This window comes from Anser cygnoides, chromosome 2 (genome assembly GCF_040182565.1).
Source record: "Anser cygnoides isolate HZ-2024a breed goose chromosome 2, Taihu_goose_T2T_genome, whole genome shotgun sequence".
Lineage (NCBI taxonomy): Eukaryota > Metazoa > Chordata > Aves > Anseriformes > Anatidae > Anser > Anser cygnoides.
Window position 1 is genome coordinate 37,324,739 of NC_089874.1, and position 19,118 is coordinate 37,343,856.

General features: G+C 41.8%; 1 protein-coding gene across 5 annotated transcripts in view; it reads left to right on the plus strand.

Annotated features, from left to right (window-relative positions):
• The first annotated feature begins 931 nt into the window (after window positions 1-931).
• Window positions 932-19,118, plus strand: part of WIPF3 (WAS/WASL interacting protein family member 3) — a 37,245-nt gene continuing 19,058 nt past the window's right edge. Inside the window, exons 1-4 of one of the 5 annotated variants that reach the window (XM_066991866.1) lie at window positions 1,504-2,449; window positions 7,551-7,702; window positions 10,244-10,697; window positions 15,335-15,500. In XM_066991866.1, the coding sequence (XP_066847967.1) occupies window positions 15,420-15,500 (81 nt within the window). In that variant the 5' untranslated portion in view covers window positions 1,504-2,449; window positions 7,551-7,702; window positions 10,244-10,697; window positions 15,335-15,419. Of the gene's footprint in view, window positions 1,069-1,503; window positions 2,450-7,550; window positions 7,703-10,243; window positions 10,698-15,101; window positions 15,121-15,334; window positions 15,501-19,118 lie in introns of those variants that run through there. The other 4 variants (XM_048070219.2, XM_048070217.2, XM_013171927.3 and 1 more) reach the window with 4 other exon arrangements.

Below are 19,118 nucleotides of genomic sequence, written 5' to 3' on the forward strand. Positions count from 1 at the left end.
TTCCACCAGTCTCAGAGGCTGATAATGCCATCACCTATATCCAACTGATGTTGATTTCCCTGTATCTTTTTATAATCAAGCAGTACAATGAAAACCTGATATGAACTTTCTACAACTAAGCAGGGTCTCCAGAGAAAAACAGAGCAAATGAGCCTGCTTCTCTGTCACCCAAAAGCACCAACAGAAGGCCACTGGTGAAACAAGAGGCTGCACTACAATTTTTCAGTTCTTCAGTGGCATCATCCTTCCTGAAGCATTTGTTGCATGCCAAAACGTGGGTGCCTGATTCCTCCAGCAGGCTGGGAGGTCACTTGGCAGTAACTCCCCCTCGTTGGCAGAAACAAGGAAGACCTCTCTGGGATGAGACCATAACATTTCAATCTGGAAACCGCCTGAAAGAAAAAATCCAGAACAAACGAAAATTTTTCACGTATTTTTATTTTGAGCACACAATCTGGGACGCGAGGGTGAGAAACGAGGGCACGTAGCCGGCTCCGAGCACAGGCCCTTGCCACAAGGGCAGACGAGGTTCAGCAGGTGGATGGCTTTTGGTGGCGGGATAGGGTACTGGCATCTTTCCCTGTGCTGTTGGGCAACGTTTTGGCTTCCCCATGGGCTGTTTAAAATAGAAGCCGAGGTGTTGTTCGTGCAACAGGGCACCACGCCGCAGCAGGATGCTTCAAGGATGGGGACGGGATGGCGTCCATGGCCACACACCCGTGGCCAAGGCCCACGCTGCCGCCCCGGGGCTGGAGTGAGGCAGCAGCAGCTGGCGCTGCGGAGCCGTTGGCTCCTTTTGACTACTTTTTAAAAACACTCTTAATTTTTACTCCCCCGAGGATCGGGACGGGCTATTTTTCATCCCCTCAAGATTTAAGATTCCCCACAGAAACACACAAACACACCTCCTTCCCCCGCCTCCCGGCCAGCCCCCACCTCCCCCGAGGGGAGGCGGGCGGCCGCCCTACCTGGCGCCCTCTGCCCGGGGAGGAGCGCACCGCGCCGCCCCGGCCCCGACACCACCGACACCGGCACCGGCACCGGCACCGGCACCGGGCCGCCGAGCAGGTGGGCCCGGAGAGGGGCGAGGGGTGCCCGGTGTCCCCGTCCCGCCTCGCCCGGTGTCAGCGCGGCGGGGAGGCGCCGGCGGAGGGGGCCGGCCCCGGGGCGAGGCGGCCGCCGGGAGGGCCGGGGGGCTGCGGCGGGCGGAGGTCTTGGGGTCTTTGGGGTCTTGGGGTTTTGGGGTCTGTGAAACTTGGAGTTCTCCTGCGGGGCCGGGGAGGGCAGGGGGCGGCCGGGGTGCCCCCGCCTGCGGGGTGCGGTTATAGCTGTGGAGGGAGGAGGGCTGCACTAGCGGCAGGGCTGGTGTGGTGCTGCTCTGTTAGTTTTTCTTCTTTTTTCCCTCAAAGGGGCTGTTTTTGCACAGCGACGGATGGGAAGAACTTTTTTTTTTTCTTGTTATCGTCTTTAAAGTAGTTGTGCTGGAATAGGAGTGCTGAGGGAAGGGGGGGTTGGATAACCGTAAGCGCTGCGGTGCATTAATGCTTGTGTAGCTATCGCGGGGGGAGTGCTGGAGAAGCGTCCCCAATAAGCTTTTATTTATTATTCATTAATAAATAAATCAACACGCTTCAAACCATGACCGAAATCTCATCGCTCATGCACCGGTCAGTTTGCGGAAACGCGAGGCGATGGGGTGATGGTAGCGCCGGGTGAGAGCGGCTCTAACCTGCCGGGACGAGGTGGAGGAAGGATGGACACAGGCAGGCCAAGGTGCCGCTTTGGGAGGGCGGTGTTGTGAAGTGAGGGATCTCAAAGTCTGATTTAGAAGAAGAGGCAACGAGGTTTACAGTTAGAGATTCATGGTTTCAACACAGAACTGTCTCAGGACAGCCTGGATTTAGGGTCTAAAATTTCGGAGTGCTTCTGCTGCTTCACAGTGCGATATTGCTGAAATTGTGGTAACAGTGATGTTTGTGATCACGCATGTTGCACGATTAGAAATGGTGAACTGCCCCTGACACAGTCCGTGTTTTCAGTTTTGCCATCTATATATCCAGCACAAATTCAGGTTTATTTTACGATGTGTGAGCGTTCGTGTAAACATCATTACAGCCTTCAGTTCGCGTCCTTTGTACTGAAAAACAAGCCACAGGGGAGACGACCAAGGAAATGAATACAAGTTAATTCTGTGACGGCAGTCTGATCTGGGACACTTGTTAGGTACGTGTGCATGCAGACGGTTCCGTTCACTGCGTGGCCCCGTGACCCCAAGCAGTGTCCCGGCTGGAATGTGCGGGCGGCGCGGTCGCTGCTGCCGCCCACAGCTGGCGAGGGACTTTGCCCGCTGTGAGGTGGAAAGATTCAGTCTGCTGTGCCGTCAGTTACCAGCTTCCACGTACAAACTAAAGTACAAGAAGCTCAGTGTGGGACCCCTACAGAGGACTGTGTAAGTGTGTTTTGTTTCAGTGACAGTACTTTGGATGTTTTGCTTTAGGTGATGATGCCAGAATGTGAGTTTAGACTCATAAGCGGAAAAAAATTCTGTGGGAGTTGATTCCTCCTGTAGGAGATCCTGGAAGGGGATGGGGCTTAGCAACCGACACACAGCCCCTCTTGATGTTGCGGTGTCGTTGTTACTAAACATTTTTGTCTACAACATCTTATTAAGAATCAGGCTCCAGTATGCTAAGTGGTATGTAAAACTGCACAAATGTACAGTGCCTGTGCCAGCTTGCAATGTAAGTGCAAAACATGATTTTTTTAAAAAATCAAGGGTATGCATTCTATGGAGACAGGGTGTAGAAACAGTTTGATCAGCATTACATACAGGCTTTGGTCGTGTGGGGGCAGGTGCAGAGCTGGATTCATTAAGTGCAATGTGCAGATCATTCGTAGTTTGGTTCTATTCCTGAAGAAGATTCAGATGCGTTTGAGATTCTGATTCTGCACTGGAAAGAGCAACATATGCTGTATTTATCAAATTATATGGTATAATACAAAGCGACTGCCTCCTTTTTTCTTTTTCTCTCTCCATCTCCAGTGGCTCCTCCAAAAGGAAATACAAATAAAGTGTAAAGATCCTGTAGTGTCTCAGTTTCAGTTGCCGCAATACATCAGGAAGGGCCATCAGGAAGGAATCCCTGTATGATGACTATTAAACTTGAATTTTCAGGAAGTATTTAAAAATTTTTAAACAGTAAATCAAAACATAGTGGTATTTCATCTAGTAATTATACCATAAGAGTCAGCAGTGCTTGTTGAATATCTCATCTTAGCAGCATTTAGTATATATGCTAATAGATGCTTTTTGTACTTCAAAAAGATCATTTATTGTTTGATGAGGTCAGTATTTTGGGAAATTAATTGTCATCTGAAAAGAAGACCTTGAACTGAAAACAGTCCCTTAGTCATAACAAATAGAAGAGTATTTGCACATTTTAAGAGATAAATGTTGAAAGCTGCAAAGCTGAATAACATACAATTTAATATCTTAAATTAACTATAAAATAAATGATAGTGATACTAAAATATCAGTCAGATATTTAGTATTTTAAACACATTCCAGCTCCAAAGTGAACTAGAGCAGTGAAAGGATTGGTATCAAACTTCGTGTGTTTTGTTAGTCGTTACCTTTCTACAGGAAAACCATGATTTTTCTGTGGAAGTTTTTCTACCCTGTGCTCAGTGACTGGGACGAGTTCTGTTTAGTTATCAAAAGTAGGTGAGACTGGTCTAGGTCAGTTCAGCTCTCTTCCCTTGGACTTGCAGCTGAGTGGTCCTGGATGTATGTGAGCATCAGACACATTATTATGTGGGTATTTTACACCGTTCAGTTTTAGGTCTAATAAATCAGACCACAGATGAAAAGTCGAAGCAGATGATTGTTCTGGGAAAATGATAATGGGCTCTGTTGTGCCACAATACAGATTACTAGTTTCTACAGAGTATATGTAAAATTAATATCTAAATATATCTAAGTAAAATATAATATCCGATAAAAATCTTCAGTCTAAAAGTCTTCAGTACACACCTAACGCTGAGCTACTAGTGACTGCTATGCAGCTTTGAGGTAAAGCTTCTGAAACACTTTTACAGTTAGAGATTTTCCTCAATTTTTCTGTCCTCTTACATGAAATAGTTATTCTATTTGAAAGACTGAAGCTTTCTGAAAATGGGCTGATAGTAGCAAACCCTTACTGGCACTTCAGAGTTGCTTACTAATCTCTGGTCACTCTGCATCAGGGTGGTTCAGAGACTTTGTAGCCAGGATGACCAGTGATGTGAATTGTGCTATGTTTGCAAACTGAAAAGATGTCCTCAGGGCTTCGAAATCTGAGAGAGAAATAGTCTATCTTTAGACCAAATTGTGTGCTTTTGAATGTGCCCACCTTAAGCTGACGTCTGAGAATCTTCAGGTGGCTTCATTCGGTATTACACAGGACAGCTGTAAAGCCACCTTTGGATAGCTTTGAAGGTATGTGAAACAACTAAAGAATTTTCATAAGGTGTGAAAAGCATGTTTTCGTGCCTTGGTAATTCAGACAACAGCTGAGATGGATTTCCTGTGTACTACCAGAAATAACTCTCTCTTGGATAAGGTCATGGAAGAGAAGCCTGATTCTTTGTTGTGTTGACCCCATGTCATCGCTGCCTGCTGGTAAGAGTAGGTGCCCTGTTTGACCAGCGTGGTATTGTCCTGTAGCCCATCTGGGCAGACGAGAGCACGAAAACAGCTATGCTTTAGCTACGCTACAACTGATAACACAAAGTGAAAAACAGAGGAAAACTGGACTGAAGGTTCCTACAAGATAAAATTCACTGGGGTTATAAGGACAGAACGTTCAGCATGAAAGCATTTGCTCAGTTTTGATACTGCTCCTACAAATGCCTATGAAAACTAGTTAGCGTATCATGCACTCTCTTCATTATAAATAACAATAAATAAATAAATAAATAAAAGAAGAATGAGGAGAGCAGAGTATGGCACCAGCTTACAATGGAGGTCTTGGGATCTTTTGGTCCTCCTTGGTATCCTTGTGTTTGAAGGTGTTATGTTCTTGCTTTCCCAGCTGGCATCGCTTTGTGCAGTGAAAATTGTCACAGAGCAGTGCTGCTGACTGCGTGTACAATACCCCTGGCAGGTCTGGGGCTTTTGTCCAAGTCAGTCATGCTTCTGTCATGTGCTAAGGAAGAAATTTGAAAAGCGTTGTATCTGTACAAAATCTATAGATCTGCTGTATTAGTTGAATAGACACATAAAGAAAATCACGAGGAGCAGAGAAGGCAAGCGAGGCTTGCATATCAGGCAAACAGCGCATTTTTTTAGCAACTTGTTTTCAGAAGGAATGTTTGCTCCTCTTGGGGACGCATGAATCACTGCAAAAGCATCTGCCAAATTCTGTCTAGGATTTCGTCAGAAATATTCTTCGATTGATCAGTTGTACAAGCCCAAATAGCTTAACATGCGTTAGGGATGTTACTTGTGCTACGTCAGCTTGCTACTTGCTTAAGTTTTCAGAATTAAACCCTAAGGAACTGGGAACAGTTCTACTGAAAACAATGGAAAATTTAGCATGAAAATTAATGAGAGATGGATTAGTCCCTAAATTAGTAAATTGACAGAGGGGGTGGAGACTGTCGTGTACTGTGTGAGTGACAGGTGTGGGGCCCAACAGGGCATTTAATGCAGAATGAAAGTCTTTTTTAGCCTTGAAATGACTAAGAAGCAAGGAAATTATGCAAAAGCAGATTGTGGAAAGTGTTCTTGGATCAAGTGATCGTGAGTCTACATTGACTTAGCAGTAGGATAAATAGTGCAGTGCTATGCAGGGGTACCTGAGCTTGCTTTAAACAAGCTGTACCAGGAGCTGCAAAGGCCCAGCACAGCTGCAGAATGTGTATGCTGTAGTTGCTTTGCTGCTTTCCTCTGCACAAACTGGATTTTACCTGTTGTTTTTTTGTTGTTTTTTTCCCAATATTCAATCTTGTACAAGAACATCAGGTGAGGCTTTGTACACTGACATTAAAATGTAGCTACTTTACTCAGGATGTAGCTCCTGACTAGAAATCACATTTCCTATTCACAGCTAGATCAGCCTAATTCTGCATTTCTTCCATTTCTCTCAGTATTGGCAATCTGTGCTGAAGCTCTGGTATCACCATGCAGTTATCTACTTGTGCGCCATGTGCAGTGTTTCTTTCAACAGCTCAACCTTTTAAGTGAAATGTCTCAGTTTGTCTTGCAGTATCAGCAGCAGGCGACAGGTGAGGCGAACGGTGAAAAGAGCAAAGACAAAGAAGGACAAAAGTGGGGAGAGGGAACAGAGAGACCAGTAAACCACTAGCAAAGGAGAGAGATTTGCACAGAAGTAGAGGAGGGCCAAATCCAGACTGGTAGAAGTGAACGCTGAGTCCAAAAGCACAATAAAACTTGGTACCAGAGTCAGTTTAAATGAGCCCTCTTCTTTCCCCTGCATGGTCTGATGGCTACACTGGAAATAGTCTTGGGAGCTCATTGTGGCATCAAGCTATTGCTGTATAGACTAATCTACTTGTTCAGGGAAGGAAAAATGTGGGAAACCACTTTGCTTCTTTGTGTCTATGATGATGTCACTTCAAACAATCTTCTACTGTCATTTAATCCCTTTGAATTGCTTTCCTTCTTCAGCAGGCAACAAAGGAAGCTCGCTATTTTTGGATGTCTAGTGTTGGTTGCTTACTCTGTGTGTATGTGTAGATATCCATCACATTGTCCACTCTGAATATGGTGACTTGCACAAAGAATTGCAGCTCAAGTCCTTTAATAAACTGAAGGTCTGAATCTCCAGTTTAATAAAACTCAGATTGCTTCCTCTGAGAACTTTGTTTTCTTGTGAATTCAGAACCAGGTTAGCAGATCAAAGCACCTTTTGTCTGCAACTTTTTAGGGAATTACCAGTCACGAGTGACTCTGCAATCTGTTATTCTTTGTACAAAGTGAAACCATTGTCCTGAGTAAATGGATGCAAATGGAGCTAGATATTTTGTCTATTGACTTAAAAGATAATTTTCTGTACAAGAAAGAGTATTTACATTTGTATGCACATAGTAAGTTTTATACACTTGTTGGCTACGACGCTTTAGGAGCAGTAAAAACACTTTGTATTTTATTTATTTCAGAACACTGAAATCCTTAAAGTACTAAAAATGCAACATTATGGTAACGTAGCTAGGCTTCCTTAGTAACCTAGGGTTTTATATACCTTTTAACTGCAAGTATGCAAGCCTTACCCTGCTGTAAAGTACATCTAAGGTAAAATCATCAATTATGGCATTGAAATGAAGCAGGAGTTTCAACAGGATTGACAGATAAGAGCAGGAAAGTAAGAACGTGTAAGCACGTTCAGAATTTGCTGTTTAGTTTGTCAGGACATTAGTGCGAGCATTTATACCACTGGCAATAGATTTGGAAGGGAAATGAGGTAATCACAGCTTCACTGAAAACCTGGAGCAAAACTTTGCAATTCTTTCTTTAAGGTGATGATTCCCCTGGAAACTTATTCCCACAGGTGGTGAGACCATCGCATTTTACATCCCTTATGAAAGACAATTACCCTTCCAGCACGCAGCGACCACCACCCAGTCCTGAGGCACGATATTGATACTGTCTTGTAGGGAAGGATGACTCACGTTGCAGTGCCAGACTCATTTTCCTTGCATTGTGAGTACTAGACTATTTCTTAAGCTAGTAGAGATCAGCCTGATATGGCATGCAGGCAGTTTTCTGTGAACTCATATTTGCAAGATGGAAAGTTGAGAAGGTTTAAAGGATCTTTAATGGATCTTTAACGAAGCATCATGTGGTTGATAGTGAAAATTTTAGAATGATTTGAGACATGGCTTTCGTGACTCTTAGAGTCTTCTAACTTCCAAGATTGCAAATTCTTTTCACTTGATTGGCATTTAAAAACAGACGTCTGTTGAGCTGAGTAACATATATGAAAAAGCAAAATTATGAATACTGCCTTTTAATACTAGCTATTTAATTGGAATTTCTTATAGAAGAAAGTTTTGATTAACAGGTGTAGGAATTGATTAACAGGTGTAGGAATTTCTTTGGTGGAAACCATTCTGTGTACAGGTATACTTTTCAAATCTCTCAGTAGCATGTGAATGATTGTAAATAAATACATGATATTATTAAAAATTATGTGAAAACATACAATTTGCTTCTTCGCAGAGATAGCAAAACTTTGAAGTGTAACTTGGAACATGAGATCGCCTCTACTGAAAGAGCTCAAGTGTTGTCTACACTGAAACACTTGAAGAGTATAAAAACAAATGGTTGTCTTCAAACTGTGGCAGTGACCTTGAACGTCAGCTGAGCTACACTTTCTTTATTTAGCTTAGGCCAATGATTAACTTTGCTAATGACTGTATATCAAATTCACCATTGTTTATGTATATGGCAGTGAAGTTGGCCCTGTCTCTCTTTGTGTGGATGATACAGTATATTTAAAGGAAACCCTTTGTATAAATTGTTTCCTTTGCAAAGTTGCATCTTTGTGAATGTCCTAATTGCTTCCAATCTACCTTAGTTGTCTTTGGACTCTTTAGCATGAGGTTAACAATACTGTAGGCATAATATATTTTTTATGTGTAGCTCTGTTCCCTTACTCCTGATTTAAAAGAGGATGACAAATTCTCTTATTCTGCAGCATTCCAGCAATTATTCCTCTATGGTAGATCCCCGCAGAGCACAGGAAGCTCCACCCTGAAATAGTCATGTATAGGGAATATGAAGTCATCTGCGCAGCTTTGCCTCTGAAGGAAGGTTTGTCAAGACACAGCACTTTAATTTGTAGCCTCAGCACCATGGGGAACCCAGCAGAGATATCTGCCCACGGCACACATGGAAGCAAGGCGTCTTCAGATTCCTGTAATCTGCACTAGGTCAGCCTTGGCTGGTTAGCTGTAGTGTTATCAGGCTCCTGGCAGAACAAGAGCTGCACTGTGTTGTGGGCTCTTTTTTTTTCAGGCAGAAACGGGATGCAGCCCTCGGTTGGATCAAGCCTGGTGGAAATATTTCAAGCTGAGGAGAATTTACGTTACTTGGCTTAAATGCAGAATACTGTTAATGTGCTGTGAGACAATTGCACAAGCCCTGTGTAGGCAAATGCTTCCTAAGAGTGTTTCATTGGATATTAAATGAAGGAAGAGTCCCCATGGTTTGTACGTTTCAATGGAAATGGAAAAGCCAGATTCTCCTTTTAGTCGCGCTGATGTAAATGGGGGCTGAGAGCAGAAATTTCTCATAAATTGTATACAGTCCAAGGTACAGGCTGTTAGGTAATGGTGAAAGACTTTAGTTTTATTAGTCAGCTATGGGAATTTACCTGTGAATGTCTTAAAATATATAGTAAGATGCGTATGCGTATGAGACTTTGTATTTCTGGTGAGCTGCAAGAGAAGGTTGTAAGAGTTTCATGCCCTTACAGTGCTCTTGAATCTCTCAAATACAGCAGAGGCCATCAAGTATTTTGTGAACAGCGTTGTTTTTGCAGAGGATAGAGACTGCAAGGGTACTCAGAGGCTCTTCGATTCTTTCTTGTTTTGTTCTCTAAATACATTAAATCATTCACACTGCAAACAGTAGAAGGAAATGTAGTATATGATGCTTAAAAATTACATGTTTTGATTTCTGTGATAGTTAAAATCTAAAATGGTTCGTTCCAAACAGGGTCTTTTTCTGCATCATTTCCAGTTGTGTGATAGTGACAGCAGAAAAAATTAATCTGTCTGTCTAACACACATATACTCTGCTCCCTTTCTTCTCTTTTCTGCCTCTACGTATGTTACACTGGCATTAAAACATTTGTGGTGTGCTTGTACCAGTGATTTCAGCTGTTCTTCAGTGATGGTTGACAGGAACAAGTGTGGGCACAATTAATCTCATTGTCTACTTTTCAGATGCTGAGAGTTGAACAGCTGCTTATTAATGCTGTTTCCCTTGTGTAATTTTGCAATTTTCTAGTTTCCTGTTGAAATATAAGGACTGTTAAAATAAAAGGTAGAATTCAGAACAGCATGATTAATGGAGATATCATGTAGGATTATATAAAAGCTCAGTAAAAGTTAAAAGTGAAGTTTGTGGTCCACTTTTAATCTTTCGTTTTTAATCTACAAGATAAGACCAATATTTCCCCAAAGCTGAATTACCAACTATTGCAGATCCAATAATAGTGAATCCGTTGTTTTGCAGTCATTTCTCCATCCCAGCGCTGTGGCAGCCATGCTTTAGAATCATAGAATTATGAAGGTTGGAAAAGACCTCCAAGATCATCTGGTCCAACCGTCACCCTACTACCAATGTCACTCACTAACCCGTGTCCCTAATCACCATGTCCAACCTTCCCTTGAACACCCCCAGGGACGGTGACTCCACCAGCTCCCTGGGCAACCCGTCCCAATGCCTGACTGCTCTTTCTGAAAAGAAATGTCTCCTCATTTCCAACCTGAACCTCTTTGAGAAGCTTTTGGATCAGAGTTGTGTATACCTGGCAGCTGGGCAGGGTGAGACCAGATCTATGTAAAAGCACAGGCAGCTATGCTGAGTTGTCCACAAGTGAATCTAACACAGGACTGAGAGAGCAGTTACTGAAGAAGGAAGATCTGCAAAGAAGAAAGATCTACACCTTGTTGTCTCCCATTTCAAGGTGAAAGTCTGGATGAAGATTTTGGGACTTGAAAGCTTTGGTTCTTGAGTTGTGAGTTGAGGACTGCGCTGCTGTCCTTAAAGCCAGCTGTTATTCTAGCAAGCACTGTGAGTAGAAGCAGGGAACAGCCTGTGACACCTGAAATTACCAGCTTTAGTGCTAACGTTACCAAGAGGACAAAAAAGACCAAGTGTTTGTAGATCAGAGAAGAGTAATACCGTTGTTCAGTGACTGATGGGATGACTTGTGAGAAATAAAGCAGCTTAAAAACATAACTAGTCCCGGCAAGTGTACTTCTGAATTGTAATTCTAATATTTCACAAAACTATATTGAGGGGCAGGAGAAACGATTTTGCGTGCTACGAGGTAGAGTCACCTGCAGTGGAGTGCAAATGGGATCAAATTAAGAGAAGGAGAAATTAGGCTGCATCAGGCAATCTGAACTATGAGAGTTATCTGACTGTGAAAGAGCTCCCCAAGGGAAATAATACAAGCCACATTATTTGGGACACCTAAAATTAGACTTCAGAAAGCACTAAAAAAATCTACGACCCTGCTTTGGTAGGGAGGTGGACTAGAAAGGCATATTTGGGGATTTTCCTTTTTTTTTTTTTTGCAATAAATTTTGCAATTTGGGGGTCTGATTCTCTTCAGCGAAGTGGAAGTCAAGGGAAGATTTACATTAGTTTTGGCAGGAGAAAACTGAGGCTCATCACTCATGGCTTCTCCCCTCCACCTATTGCCAATATTTTAAACTCAAATACCTTTATCTTTTTATTTCTGTCCCTCAGGGATGGATCATACCCCACCCTTCCAATTATAAATAAGTATATTTAAAGTAGGCTTTCCCAACACTTGCAATTTGAGTAGCAATGTGGTAATAAGGAGGGGGACTCATTCATCCAAAATGTTTACCTTAATCTGTTGATTTTTAATATTTGTAAGAATTTTTTCAGCAGGGAAAGGAGGGTTTTACAAGTGCAAACTAATGCTATTGAAACAGAAACAGAAATAGAAGCAGCATGGAGTTGAGAGGAGAAAGGGCACGTGTGCCATAAGGACATTTTACAGCATTTCCCTCTTGTCGGACTCCTAACAGACTATAGAACTGATCATGCTACACTTTTTTTTTATTTATTATCTTTATTTTTAATTCAGAATTTACTTAGCGCATAATATGCAAATCTGTAACCCAGGCATGTTCTGAAGCTATTGTCTGAGGTTGCCAACTGTATTTTAACTAGCAACTTGATGGGGAGGAGAAGAGGCAAATGAAATACAGCCTTTAACCAGGGAATAGGGGCCTCCAAATGTGTTTTGATGCACGGAAAGTGTTGCAGTCTCCTACATAATTTTCATCAAAGACAAACTGCGTGTAAGTGAGATAGGTACAGGAATGCAGAAGAGGTTCAGTTATACAACAGTCCTACCTATTAAGATGCGGAGATCATGAGGTTGTGGCTGAACTTTAAGAGCCTGGGGTTTTTGGTGTAAATTTGTTCTGAGATGCCTCCCTTTATCTACGTGTGGACTTTCTTTACTGACAGTACCTGCTTGTGTGAACGACAGCGTTCCTTCTTCCAAGTCCTACTTGAACAAACAGAACCCTTGCGTGTAAAAGGTTTTTTCATTGTGCAGGGATTAGATGTGTTCGCCTTCATAGTGTAATAGTACGGTGCAAAAAGACTGTGAGTTTGTGTGCACACAAGGTCAGGGTATCAAGACTGAATTTGTGATAAGAGACAAAGGAAAGCACATATGCAGAATTTTCTGAAAGAAGGGATAGCTCGTTTGGAGAGGATTTGGAACAGCGTGGGAGGAAAGCTATAGGGCATCTCCAACATGTTGTTCAAGGGTCATGGCTTATAGCCCCCCAGAATACGTCCTGTGTCACTGGAAGAGAGGATTCAGGATAGGTGAATGGGGTACGTGGTGACTAGTAACACTTCCTGCACGCTGAATTTTGGGTGGTAGACGGCTGTACAGATTGGGGCTGGTACTGGGGCTGGTGAGACAGGCAGCCAGAAAACTCATCTGATTGCGTTTCACATTCTGACTTCTAAATACCAAGATCTGATTCCCATTTCCTTTCTCCCACTGCTGCTCGCCTCCAGTGTGCTTTGCCTCCTGCTGCCTTGCACATGGTCTGCCACAGGAGCGTGGGCTGTACTTTTTTTCTCATTTGACTAAGAGCATATTTCCCAATCTAAATCCTTAGCGAAGACTAAAGGCCTGTATTGCAGGGTGGAAAGATAATAACCCGCAACATATTATTAGCAGGGAAGACTCATTCTCCTTATGTCCATGTTTTTGAATGACTTAATTGAAGAAAAGAGATATCTTTTGATAATAGCTTTTTGCACAGGACAACAATGAGGGCGGAATAGTGGATGCTGGTGATGCTGGCTCTCTTGGAAAACTTCCTTAAGGCATTATTAAAGTGACTGTAACCACCTGTCTTACAGATCCAGAGTGCTTTGATATGTTAGTCCTTTGCATAGCATCCTCTGAGGGTGAAAGCAACTGTTGCAGAGGCTCTGCGTGTTTAATTAGTGATTGATCTCTCATAAGGGGTTTAATAAGATCTTGAATCTTGTAAAGATGCAAGGCTGCACATGCCTGTTAACATCATTGCCTCTCCTCATCTCAAGAAGGGCAGCTGGAAGGAATTCCAAGGAGGGCCACAGGAATGACCAGGGGTTGGGAAAACATTGCCTACCAATCAAGGTCTATAAAAATAGGGTATTTGGCATAGAGAAGAGATGACTCAAGGGGGAGGCATAAGCCTCTAAATACGTAACAGAGTGCTGCACGGAGAGGAGACAACCTGCTCTATGTATCTATTATTTTCTCTGTCCAGAGGGAGTAAGAGATTCATGTTCAGCTAACAGAAGGCTTTTCCAATGGTTGGGTTGCCTGGAGTAGGTGGTCTCGGTCATGCCATCTCCTTCACAGCAGGATCTGGAGAAGAGGTTGGACAAGCACAGTCAGTAATGCCCCAGGTGCAGCTGACAGCTACCTTTCTGAAGCCCATTCCCCCGTATTTGATGGGATTCGGCTGTGGCTATTCAGTCCCTGGCCACGTGCATCCTTGTTTACACTTTTCCAGTCCTGTTCCTTCAGCCTGACTGATGTTCTACAACTTACACAACTGCGAGCCAATGCATGTCCAGCAAAGTCCACCCTGGCTGCCTGTTTTGTTTCCTCACTTCACACTGGCATTGTAAATTCTCCTTTGGATTGCTGCTGGAAGGAGTCCCCTTCCCCTACTGGCACATGGGGTGCTGCTCTCTGGCTCTCACCTGAAGCAAACTGAACCAGTGAGGTCATTCATTAAGCTCTCGTGTCTTGCAAAGACATTGTGGAATATTCCATGCCCTTCTTAACGGAGGAAAAAAGAGTGCGTGTGCTTGTGTGTGTGCTGGGGGGGAAAGAACTGGGGGAGAGGACAAAGACTAGGATCTTTGACCCGACAATTAGGATTTATTGTAATGCATGTGTTAGTATCTCAGCAATTCTTCAGGTACCATTTAAAAGTATTGCAAATGGTGCTTATTTTCTTCTAGTAATCATGTAACTTCCAGTGTTGTGGGGACAGTAGGAGTCTTGAATGATGTCTTTGCGGTGTTATAGCTTGAATAAGCCATTCAGGCATATTTAAATATGTCCAGGTACTTAAAGCTTCTGCAATTACCTTAACTCTAAAAATAATGCTAAAACAGGGTAAAATTGAATCTTTCCTGAAACAGTGCCATCCAGTTACAGTCACCTAGAAGCCAGTCAGGTGAATAGGTTGTAGGAAGAAATGTTTGGCTCAACATCCATGATGTTGCTTAACTACAGCTCATGGGAGCCTTGTATCAAAAGTGAAATGTGGTCAACCAAAATCTTAGTCCTTAACCCAAACTCTGCAAAGTATTAATGATTCAGTGTCAATACTGTTTTAGGTACATTTGCACAAGCTTTGCATACTGATAACCACAGCCCCCTATTTGTAAATTAGCACCTTCACCCTTCTGTTGGAAGATGTTTGTCCTTTTAGTCAGTGTGTTTCTAAAGAGTTGTGATAAGTTAACATTTTAAAGTGTCAGGAAACGCCATACAGTTGACTTCAGTACTTGAGCTGTCTGATCCTTATATGCTGTCAATTAGTAATAGAACTATATTTAATGAAACTGTAGAATTATTTCTTTATCTGTTATTTAGTCATGTCTTTTTTTTTTTTCCATTGTAAGGGTCACTGGACTAGCTTCAAAGTTCCTTGCTGTGTCTTTCGAGCAGCAAAACCCTGGTTTAAAGTCAACAGAGCTTTTGTCCCAGCAAGAGTGTCTACGTTTGGTTGACTGTGATTTGTTCTCTGCAGAATTGCATTTCAGGGCTATGGGCGAGATTAGGAGAAGGCACAGTAATTAAAGCTGGACAGGTTGGCATCTATGCATTTGGTATTCATGGCACTTGTCCAAATATGGGAGCTTGCTCTTTGGATGAGTGTTGTCATCAGATAACTATAATGAGGCTGTTCATACTGTAGTTTTGGAAGCGGTGCAGTGCAAAAGTCTTCAGTCTGCTGAGAGCTAGAAATTTGGCTGATCTTCAGCGTACAGTGCATAAACACGTTCTTTTTTTTTTTTTTCCAGTTTTCTTTCTCCTCCCTTCCTTCCCCTCAAGGACATAGACTTTGGCTATATTTTTCATAACTGCGTGAAGCTAGAAATCTAACGGATGCCTGTGCCGCCGCCGCCACCACCGCCTCCTCCACCGCCTCCACCGCCTTCTGGAGGGCCCCCTCCACCACCACCTCTGGTAAGATCGACTTTTTAACTCTATTAGCAGTAGCTTAGGTATGGTAGCCAGCTCAGAGCTCCCAGAATTTTGGCGTGCTAATTCATAGCAAATATCTGGGGTGGGTGCCCGTTTTGCTGGCTTTTGTTCTTCCGTGCATTGCAGCAGTGGTCTCCAAAGTGGAGTGCAGGAAAAAATATTAGAACTTCAGTGGTACATGTGTGTAGTTTATAAATAAATAAACAAGCGTATTGGGGGTGCGTGCTCAGAAATTTTTTACTGATAGGGGTGTGTGATCACAAAAAGTTTGGAGACCCCTGTGTTAAAGTGCATGTGGTGAGAATTTAGCATTTGTAAATACTTCTCCAGTCACAGGAAACTCATTTTTGTATTGGTAACTTGCAGGTGGTAAGTCTTAATTTCTTCATCCTCTTTCATATAGCTTCTGTTAAGACTCATGGTGTTCAGCTGTAGGTGTTTCTCTCTCTAGCACATGCCACCTTCCTGGGGATACAGCACAATATGCTTCTATACGTGTGCAGGAACAATTACTGCTTGTAACAGATCATTACTCTGTAAGCCATGAAGTAGAACATGCACCCTGCCAGCATGTTTGCAATAAGGGGAGGATGTTCTGCGTGGTATTACATTTTCATACCTTCACAATTATTGTACCTATGATAAAACAAGTTTAAGTTGTTCCTTGTATACTGTAACCAGTTATTCATAGCCTGGTTCTGCACTGAAATTCCTAGACCATTTTTTAAATAGTGAAACCTGGTGTGTTTATGTTCAAGACATAAAAACTCTCCTTAATTTTCATTATTTTTCTGTCACTGCTGTAAATATTTCCAGGGTATGTTAGTCCCTGTAGCAAACAGCATTTCTTCATGATTTGAATATACTTCAAAATGTTTTTGTTCTGTTTTTTGGTTTTTTTTTTTTTGGGGGGGTGGGGAGAGGGAGCAGGGGGGTTGTTGATTTATATATATTTTTTTAAGAACTTTATTTCTGCCTTTCATTCTCTGGTATCTCTACTGTTTTGTTCCCATGAAGGTCTGTTGACTTTGTTTAATAATGTTGTTACTTTATCTTCATCCAGAAGGAGGGTTTTTTTTTGCATGTTTCTCTTTGCTGCTTTGCATGCTGAACCATTTTGTAAAACTCTCCAGGAATTGTGGAGATGAAGAGGAGGAGGACTGAGACAGTACATTAAATCAGCAGTGCTTGATTCCTATTGTCATTCTGTTTTAATTTGGGGCACCATCAACAGTGTTTTCAGTTAGCAGCTCTTCTGAGTTGATACACAACCTATAGTTAGATACTGAAATAAGTGGGCTGAATTTTGTGAGCAACTTAATGCCCACAAACGCAATCAAAGTCAACAAAGCTGCAAGTGTTCTTATCCTAATAAATTTAGCTCAGTAAATATCTAGAGATGTTTTTAGATTCCTCTAACATATTCCAGATTGTAAATGACTTGGGAAAGCTGAGAGGACTCCTAAGAACCAGTATAAACAAGTTTGGGTTTTTTTTGTTCCCTTTCTTTGCTGATGACCAAAACCACTACTATGAAAGAGTTTTGATAATAGGAGGCTTATACTGTGTTTCCATATTTTATTTAGATCATTCTTTTGCTAAAATGATCTTCTGTGGGTAAGATGTACAGAATTTACAGTCAGTTTCATCTTAGTGATTGACACAAACCAAATGCATTGATAAATAATTTCTGATTTTAAAGCCTTCCTTTTGATGAAAATGTTGACACTGAAAAGAGCACATGAGCCGCCAGTAAGAATTAGTACAATCGTGTGACAGAGCATTGTTTTTCTCTAACAGTGAAAGGATTTTTCCCTGTCAGAATCAGAGGGGGACAACTTTGCAAGGATCTGTAGACTGAGTTCAGCAAAAGCACAATACAAGAAAGGGTCAAATCTCTAGCTGGTGTTAAGTTGCAGAGTAAAACCTTCTAATTGGGGAATCCATGAAAATTTGCTACAGGCCCTATTTTCTTTTACTAGGAAGCTGTTTCCTAGAACTTGGCATCTGCCTTTTACAGCTGCTAAACTGCCCAGCTGTTGTTACAGCTGCTAAATCCAGAGTTGGAGGAAAAGAGGAATAAAAATTCTCATAGGCACATAGCTTTAAGCAAACCTTCAAAACAAACAAGTTTTACTTGGGCAACACCTGGAAAGGTTCCAAAGTAAACAGCACTCTGATTTTTATTCTTTTATATTGATATAATTAAACCAGAGTAATACTTGCATGTTGGCAAATAAAAGTTAGGGTTTAACCGCTGTATTGATCCACAAGTTTTACTTGCTTGTTTTATGTTAAAGGAGAAATGTCCGGGTGTAGGCTGAGGCTTTAGAATCCTGTCGTTTTGCAAGATACCGTTTCATGGGTACTATACACTTGTCTTGCTTTTCTAATTGTATGGATAATAGCTGTACTTTCCTCTTTCTTTCAGCATTAACAGATTTTTAGCAGAAATAATCACTACATTACATTCTTCTTTCTGCAGATTTTCTTAGTGAATATAATGAGCCATGGTCCCAAATGATTTTGCAGCCCTTCATTGAAAACCTAAGTACTGTTGGCACTTGACTTTTTTATACTATTAACTCCCTTTTAAGGCAGAAGAAAAGTTAGGTCCTTTACTACAATTTTCAAAGCTTTGAGCTTGCAGATATTCTGAAGTATTTGTACTGAATTCTCACTTACAGAAGTTGTTGCAAGGCAATACTAAAGTGATTTGGAGATGGTATTTAAGTCATGCTAGGAGCCACCTGTGCCCAACAGCTGAAAAGCTACTGTCTGTCAGGGCATACTTAAATGAAAACCAAGTGGATCTTTTCAAGAGGGAATGCTAGGGTATTTGTAATAGCAGATGTGGGTGGCTGAGTCAAAATGTAAATACAGTTAATTTGATTAATTAAGCGTGTCTTCAAATGGCTGCCTTCTGGGGGTCGTAGATAAAGATGAGAGGGATGAATAGGTAGGATAAAACTATGCCCCAATGTATTTTCTGGCTCTGACTTGCGGAAGTCAAAGCTTTTCTCTTTCCCTTTTTCCTTCCTCTATTTCTTTTTACCCTTTTGCTTTTTAGTTGTATAAGACATTCTGGTTAGTTTAGGTTGTTACTATTTCCAAAAGTAGATACTGAGACTGATTTAAAAAAAAAAAAAAAATCTCAGGTAAGGCTCCCATGAGAGGATCAAGAGAAAATTTTGCTTTGATAAACCATGTTCGTTTCTTATGTGCAGTGCTGTGCTGCCTTTGTCTGTATGTATAAATTCCTGAAGTTATGTTCAGTCATCACTTATTAAAATGTTAATATTGAAGGAAGTGTGTAGCAGGCTTGATGGGGTTGAGTGCTGTTCAGAGATGTTTGTTTAATGATTCATATGTTTGTGGAGTTTAAGAAAATACTTCTGTTCTCTTTAGAATTGTTATTATCAAAACCTTAGCATAGAACTTAAACCCAAAAAACACAATGGATCAAATGATTAAACCCAGTAAAGTAGCACCAGGAGTTTATTTGCCCTAACGGCCTTCTAAAAACTAGGAGTGCAGAAGAAGGAAGGAATATGCTCACTTTAGTGAGAGAAATATGAAAGCTGAAATAATGCTGAACAT